Source organism: Eurypyga helias, unplaced genomic scaffold (genome assembly GCF_000690775.1).
Source record: "Eurypyga helias isolate BGI_N326 unplaced genomic scaffold, ASM69077v1 scaffold13840, whole genome shotgun sequence".
Lineage (NCBI taxonomy): Eukaryota > Metazoa > Chordata > Aves > Eurypygiformes > Eurypygidae > Eurypyga > Eurypyga helias.
Genome location: NW_010226368.1, coordinates 37,340 through 45,467, shown reverse-complemented (window position 1 = coordinate 45,467; position 8,128 = coordinate 37,340). Strand labels below are relative to the sequence as shown.

Genomic DNA, 8,128 nt, shown 5'->3' with positions numbered 1-8,128 from the left:
AGCAGGTCAGCTGTTTTGTGAACTGTCTTTCCTGGGTTTAGCTTTCTGTCCATTTGGCTGGTATCTGTTTTCTCTTTTATTCAGTCATTGTTACGGTTACCTAAAGGAAAGCTAAGTTGCAGAAATTGGGAAAGGGAAAATTAATTCAGCAAGAACTTCCTGACACTTGCGGGCCATAAAGGAATATGTCGGGATGAGGCAGAGATGCGTGTGACAAAGAACAAAGGAGACTCCAACATTTTGGCCTGCTCTAAAGCTTTTCAGAGAGGATAAATACCCAAATGAGAAAACCAAACCTACAGAGCCTGCATATCCAGCTAGCACCAAAAACAGTTTTGTGAAGGTTTCAGTGTGGTGTGTTTGTGAGGGTTTTGTGCTGGGTTTTTTTTTTTGATCAGCAGGTCTTAGAGCTGCCTCACTTTACAGATTAATCAATAAAGGTTTGTTTAATGCAGTGAGGAATAAAATCCTGCTGTATAGCTGGATATTCTGTTAAACTGCTTGCTGCTTGCTTGCCTTTTCATGATCATCTCATTCAGATCATAAACTTCAGGGATAGAAACCCTGTTTAGTGTATTAATTGACAAGTGTGCACTCGAGGATACATATTCAAATATTTGTACTGCTACCAAAGGCTTGGCGCTGGGTATTGCTCTTCTATCTGCATTTGAATTCCAGAAATGCCTTTTCCTAAAAATAGGTCTCTTAATGCTGAAGTGCTCTTCCTGGGCCAGATAGGGGCACTTAGACACTTGCATTCGGGATGTGGATAAGCTCTTCACTCCCGCGTTCACATGTTCGCAGATTATCTCTAGCCTCAATTGCTGTCCAAGGACGGTCAGCGGTTTCTTTATCCACTGGATGAACTTTGTTCAGTACATCATCAGACACAGTCTCTGCAATGGAATTCATTTTTTAACTTGCTAATAGCTGCTAATTAGAAAGGAAAAAGCCTAGGCAACCGTGACAGCAACTGTGCCGTGGGTCGCAGACCTCTGATGCCAGCAGAGGCGGGTTGTGTTGTCTTTCCACCACTGATTTCTTACTGACGTCAGTAGGGAGCTGCCTGAAAGCCCGAGTGCTCGTGCAGGAACCCCCTGAGAAAGCATTGCATGGTGCTCCCAAGTCTGCCTTTTCCTCGGAAGCAGCTCCCCGGCAGGCAGCCCGGGGCTGACCGGGTTGTTCCTCCCCCAGGCGCAGTACTATGGAGTTGTGAGCGTTGGCACACCGCCCCAGAGGTTCACCGTTGTGTTTGATACCGGCTCCTCCAATTTTTGGGTCCCTTCTGCTTATTGCATCAGCGAAGCGTGCAGTAAGAAATGTTACCCTCCCTTATGCTACTCCGGTCTCGGGTACTTTGGCCACTTCTCCTTTCCCAAGGAGCTCGCTTGCTGCAGGGATTTGGGAGGGGAGGATTTGGAGCAGCCCTGAGGGCTGCTGTCCCCTCCCTGGCTCGTTTCTCCATCCATGCCATCTGCAGCCAGGGCAGGAGCCGGCTGCGGCTGCCTATCGCCCCTCCGCACCACGAGGTGCCTGAGGACAAAGGCATGAAAATAAACCTGGGAGGGCTACAAATAGTGGTGGAAAGTTCCCATTTTTGTTTTGATTTGCCTTTAAAACCCAAAATAACCTCTGAGGTATGGAGGAACTGGGGTGCCTGTGAGGGAATGGGCACCCCCGTTGACGCCCCCCTCGTACGACAAGCAGAAATCTGTCTCTCCTGCAGCTCATCTGGTTCCGTGGCAGGGAGCCGGTGCGCAGCCAGGGCCTCCCCTCGGCGCACAGATGTCGTTTGTTTTGTGCAGGGGTGCACCAGAAGTTTAAGTCCTTCCTGTCGGATTCATACGAGCACGGGGGGGAAGCCTTCTCCTTGCAGTACGGCACAGGACAGCTGCTGGGAATTGCCGGCAGAGACACGCTGCAGGTGAGCCTCCCCCTGAAACGGGTATCAGCCTCCGAGTCGACCACTGTCATGGTGGGTTGAATACTGGCCTTGCCCTGAAAGAGCTGTAGTGACAGGACAAGGGGCAATGGGTTTAAATTGAAAGTGGGGAGGTTTAGATTGGATATCAGGAAGAAGTTCTTCATGGAGAGGGTGGTGAGGCACTGGAACAGGTTGCCCAGAGAAGCTGTGGATGCCCCATCCCTGGATGTGTTCAAGGCCAGGCTGGATGAGGCTTTGAGCAACCTGGTCTAGTGGAAGGTGTCCCTGCCCATGGCAGGGGGGGTGGGACTATATGACCTTTAAGGTCCCTTCCAACCCAAACCATTCCGTGATTCTGTGATTCTTTGACCTTGCATGGTTTAGGTAAGGGCAGGGTGAGGTCCCACCAAGCCTGCTGCTGAGAGGTGTGGGTGGTGCTCTGGCTTTGGGCTGCCCAGACGAATCCCAAAGATTTTATTTTGCATTTCTGCATGTCTCCTTGGGCCTTGTCCTTGGTTTTTTAATAAACAGCCACAGGACTAATGCATTACAAGGAACAGCCTACCTGCCAAATGGGCACCCACTGTCTTGATGCAAGGTCACACAAGGATGTCCAGACTTTATACACTGAATGAATCCATCAATATGGATCTGGAATGAAGCTAATCTCTTGTAACTGATGGTGTCTTTGCTTTCAATTTGTGTTGGTTTTGTACCAAACAGATAAGTAACATCTCCATCAAGGGACAGGACTTCGGCGAGTCGGTGTTTGAGCCAGGAACAACCTTTGCCCTTGCCCACTTCGATGGTGTGCTGGGCTTGGGCTATCCCTCTTTGGCAGTGGGCAATGCCCTGCCCGTGTTTGACAGCATCATGAACCAGCAGCTGGTAGAGGAGCCGGTCTTCTCTTTCTATCTGAAAAGGTCGGTCTTTAAAGTCATACTGCCAAAAAAGAAGGAAATGTATTTTGATTGTTGAGTCAACCGTGTATCTGCATAAATCTTGAATTCTAGGAAGTTATATTCCCGATTTCTTTTTTTTTTTTTTTTTTAACTTGACACTGAAATTATGGGATGAAAAGCAAAAATGTGCTGGGGAGGACCATGTGTTTGTGGGTGGACAGTTATTCCTGTTGGAGCTGGTCATAAACGAATGGAAAGCTCCCAGCTCAGACTCACCACGTCTGAGTTGCCAGAGGTTTCCTTCTGGCCAGTGGAGATGAACAGAAACACCGTGCTACACCCAAGTAGCCACATTTCAGGAAAGAAATGCTACCGCATTTGGCCCCAGCTGTAACTCCACCAGTTTATGTAGTGTTTGTTCTGAGGTGAGCCTGCTCCTGACCCCTGTCCTCATGCCCTCAGCAGCCCACAGTAAGCTTTCTCAGAGCTTGTGTGGAGGCTCTGAGCTGGGATACGTGCCGTTGTAATTCAGAAAGAATCCCTTTCAGCCATCCATATCTGAATTTAGAAAAGGCTGCGGTTTGTCTTTTGAAGCGTAATCTCCTTGGCGCACGCTGGCACGCGCCCATGTTACCCTGTCTTCTGCTTTCAGAGGGGAGGATACCGAGCATGGTGGTGAGTTGATTCTGGGGGGGATAGACCATTCCCTCTACAAAGGTTCAGTCCACTGGGTCCCAGTCACCGAGAAAAGCTACTGGCAAATACACCTGAACAAGTAAGTGTGTGTATGTGTGAAATACCTGGTGGAATTCAGCTCCCAGGTAGAACCCACAGAGGCAGAAGCATGTCGCGATAGAGGCGCGGGAAGACTCGGGTGCAGAGTTTTACCCTCGTGCCTCTCAAAGAGGGGGTTTGCCAGGGTGAGAATGGGGTTTGTTAGTTCTCTAAATCTGCCCGACATGGGTGGCTGGTTTTTGGGAGAGCATGTTAACATGTTTTAATGTGATCCACCTTGGTGGACTATTCAGTTCAGAGGTTAAGGCACCCAGGAACTGAATCCAGCTCCAGGTCCTGCTCTTCTCTTTCCTGTTAACTTTGGCCAACACAGCCAGTGTCCCTTCGTTCCTCCTTCTGCTCTGTAAATGATGAGGGCACATACCTGCGGGTGAGGACAAATTCGTGAGCAGGAGGCAAATGATTAGGGCTGTGGGAGTCCTGAGAGAGAAAAGTGGGTCCATGAACAACAAGTGTTCCTTATGCAGTTTCCTTTTCTTCCTTTCGTGCCTTTTAAAGGCATTCTTGTCTTTCAAGACGAGGAAAGCTCGCCAGCTAGTTTTACGTTTAGACCATACTCCGCTGCTTTAGCTGACAATAGTGTGCTGCTTCAGTCCTGGCGTGTATACCACTTGCTTAAAGATGCTCTGTTTGTCACTCGCAGCATAAAGATCCAGGGCCGGGTGGCATTTTGCTCCCACGGCTGCGAAGCCATCGTTGACTCAGGCACTTCTCTTATCACCGGCCCCTCTTCGCAGATCAGGCGGTTGCAGGAGTATATTGGGGCGAGCCCGTCGCATACTGGAGAGGTAAAAACTACACAGCCAGAAAGCAGCCAGAGAGGAAGAGAAACTGGTGGTTGGTGCAGAGAGCGTACAGGGTGGGAAAATGACCAAAATAGTTGTCCAGGAAGGTCTCAGGGGAAGCCTTGTTTCCAGGACAGCACATACCTCAGAGTCGTGCTGGTTTTGATCCACCTGCCTTGCTGCCCCAGCCCTCCTCCCAGATGTCCACCTCCTCTCCCGTATTTGTCAGTGCTGGTGTGTAAGGAAATAATGAGGAACTGATCCGTACTCTACACCAGAGATAATTTTCTTTTGGAAAATCAGAGGAGCACTTCCCTTCAAAGTCCCTGGCTATAGTCATGAGCTCGCCCAAGCCAGGTGAGTTTTGGTGCTGATGGGCAGCCCCGTCAGCATCAAATGGAAAGGGAAGGGTATGGAACTGACAGCCCCACAAAGGCTTCACTGGCAGGACGTCTCACTGCCAACTTGCAGTGGAGCTGGCAGTGTGGTGCCGAGGCTCCCGGGAGGGATGCACAGTGGTATCACTCACAGTCCTGGCTCCTGGCACATGAGCCATGTGGTGCAGGACAGACCTCGCTGAATCTTATTCTTCCTCTTGAACCTTATTTCTCTGTCTCCTCGCTGGTTTTCCCCTCTTCCCTGCCACTTTCTCCTGCATCCCCCTTGCTGACGCTCCCCATTGCTCCTTCCCATCCCTCTCAACCCTCTGAGAAGCACCTCCACCTCCTCCAGCGAGCCAAAACAGCCTCAATGTACTGCTTGGTGTCCTCTCCGGCCCCACACCTGCAGTCCTGGCTCCCCACGCCTCGCTGGGGGGCTTGTGTGTGCTGAGGGTGCTCCAGGTAGGTTTGGCTTTCCCACCACCTTGCCTGTGGAACAGGCTGGGAGGTCACGCTGCTGCCCTTCACATCTCCCTGCTGGCAATTTTCAGGTGGCATGACCGAACCCTTGTAACGTCTGAAGCACTGAGATAACAAGCCTGAGACGCTAAACTCACCCGCTTCCGGGGAGACAACAGGTTATTTTTACTGTGCCATATTGCTGGCCCTTGGCTGACTCCCCTGGGTGTTTACCATGTCGCCACAGCTCCAGTGCCCCAGGCGAAGCTGACACTTAGGGTTGCTGGTAACTTCACTGTTGTCTTGATCCTGACCCTAAACTGCACTTGGAAGAAAATTCAGGGTGTTAGGGTTGCCCAGTGCACAGGGCAGTGACCAAAGTGCAAGTGGACTTGTAACCTGCCTCTTTTTGTGAGACGAGGGCCTGGAGTTGCATCCGCGTAACTCGTGAGGCTTCTGGTTCTTTCTCAGTTAAACCTTAAGTTTTGGCATTATTCACATTTTCAAATGTTATTTTCACAAATGTCAAATGTTGTGCTCGAATAACAAGTTGGTTTTATAATGGTACGTACTAATGGATATAGGTAAAATATGTATTTCCAGTGCACTTATATTAGTGTATGAGCTTATATACTCCGGTGCCGACATAACAGCCCTCAGCCAGCATCTGTGATCCTGCAGAAAAGCATCGTGAAAATAAGACTCTCTGTGGCTGTGTTTGTAGCAACCACAGACAGGCTGAGTATATTGACTCAAATTTATCCCTGTGTAAGTGGGTGTATCCCTCAGTGATTTTACAGGAACTTTTATCTCTTACCAGCAAGGGTTAATTTATTCTGGACGTAGTAGCTATCTAAATGAATTATGTCTTGTTTCTTGTATCCTACAAATGACTACACTGGCTTGTTTTACGCTTGTCCTCTGTATCCCATGGTTTATTTGGTTCCACTGGTACGACACCTTATAAGTATATGCAAGATTTAGAACTAAAGCAGATTTAACAACAAAAAGATTCTTCCTTATAGGCAGCCTCTAAAACAATGACTTTAAACACTACAGTTTGCAGCAAAGACGCCTCTGGGGCTTGGAGCATTCCGCAGTGCCATTTAACACGCAAGTTGTGTCATGGAATAGCTAGAAAGGGCAGGAAATGAGGATCTGTGTTACTGTAAGTGAATGTATTATTTATGGAAATTAACGGGCATGCCAGAGTTTAGTCCTTCTGCTCGTTAAATCCCACTCCAGAGCAGAGTATCAAGTGCCATATTCCTCACTGGCTTTTTTTCCCCAAAACGATGCCGTTACGGGAGGGAGCGGGGTGAGCTGCAGCCATGGGGTGCTCCCTCCGTGGGCTGGAGGCAGCTCCCTCCACCTGGCCTGAGCCAGGGCATCGGAGGGGTTTTGCTCGGCGGACCTTGCTAACACAGATTGGCTGGGGCTCACACACTCAGCTTTGCTTCTGAGTTGTACAGGAGGGTGTCAGCGTCCCCCTTCACCTCGTTCCTTTTGGGGCTTGCAAGCATTTTCATCAGCCCCAGGTCCCTGGGGGCTTCGGGCTGGGCTGCTGGGCTGGTTTGACCCGGTGCAGGAGCTGGGAAGCCAGAGGACGGCGTTGGGCCAAGAGGCACCCTGATGCTGCTTCTCTGTAGTAAATTCAGTATTCCCTGTCGCCAAAGCCTTGAGTTCGGAGGGCAGTTTTTCACAAAAGGCAGGCCGATGCCGTCTCAATCACTGCGTCGCGCACAGTTTCTTGTAGACTGCAGACGACTGTCCAGCTTGCCTCACATAAGCTTCACCATCGGGCACCACGAGTACAAGCTGACAGCAGAGCAGTACGTCGTCAAGGTGCGTTGCTTGCGGGCTCCCTGCTCCCCGTTCCCGGGGCTGGAGCAGGCAGCCGCAAGGACACGCGCTTTCCCTTCCAGGAGTCTCTTGAAGACCAAACCTTCTGCATGAGCGGCTTCCAGTCTCTCGACATCACCACTCGCAGTGGCCCGCTCTGGATTTTAGGAGATGTCTTTATGTCTGCGTTTTATTGCATCTTTGACCGCGGGAACGACAGAGTGGGATTCGCGAAAGCTGTTCACAGGAAGGATTACTACTGAGTTGTAACAGCATTTGTACTGCCTTAACCCAGGTGTTGATGTAACGATCCTCGACGCATGTGTGAAGAAGGGCTCGAACTGAAACTCTGGACCTAAATGCCGTTGTGTGCTCCCTCCACCAGGTTTTAAGGATGATCCTTGTCCTAAATCGTATGGTTTCGTTCAATCTCCAGATGTTCACAGCCGGGAAACAATTTTTCCCGAATAACTGCTGGACACCAGGATGAAGTGAAAACAGCTCGGCACTCAGATTTGCAAAAGAGCAGGGGGGATGAAAGTGCTGAACAGTGCCAGGCTGACAAGATAGCAGTTACAAGTGGCGGAAACCAATCCCTGTCCGGTCTGGTCTGGGTACCCTTTTTTTCTTCTCATGTGCCAGTTTCCACATCATGTCCCACTGCTTTCTTTGTCCTCACCGTTGTCTGTGGTTGAGGTTTTGTCCAACTTTGTTTCCTTAGTGCCATGTAAGTTCTCTGTCTGTGGGCTTGCTGCAACCGCTTTTTCTGTAAAGGGGAATTTGAATGCTGTGTGACCATTGATTTCCACCACTGTTACTTGTGCACCATTTCCCGCTCCTTACGCCGTCTCTGAAACCTGCTTTTTCCCTTGGGTTCATTCTCGCTTGACCTTTTTTTCCGCCTTTGGGTCTCGGTATTTGATGTCCCTGCCTTAGGTCGGGTCTTACTCTTAGCACCCGATACCTCTGCCCCTTGGTAGTCGAAACCCAGACCGCAACCCTTGCGAAGGGAGCTGCAAAGGGATACCGCAGCACCCCTCT

The 8,128-nt window shown here is 50.1% G+C and overlaps 1 protein-coding gene across 1 annotated transcript in view; it reads left to right on the top strand.

The window, feature by feature from the left end:
- The window catches only part of LOC104510587 (cathepsin E-A-like), an 8,388-nt gene extending 1,038 nt beyond the window's left edge, over positions 1-7,350 (top strand). The window contains exons 3-9 of the mRNA XM_010152887.1: positions 1,195-1,312; positions 1,806-1,924; positions 2,648-2,847; positions 3,479-3,601; positions 4,265-4,409; positions 6,992-7,090; positions 7,171-7,350. Coding sequence (XP_010151189.1) covers positions 1,195-1,312; positions 1,806-1,924; positions 2,648-2,847; positions 3,479-3,601; positions 4,265-4,409; positions 6,992-7,090; positions 7,171-7,350 — 984 coding nt within the window. The remainder of the gene's footprint in view (positions 1-1,194; positions 1,313-1,805; positions 1,925-2,647; positions 2,848-3,478; positions 3,602-4,264; positions 4,410-6,991; positions 7,091-7,170) is intronic.
- The last annotated feature ends 778 nt before the right edge of the window (positions 7,351-8,128 follow it).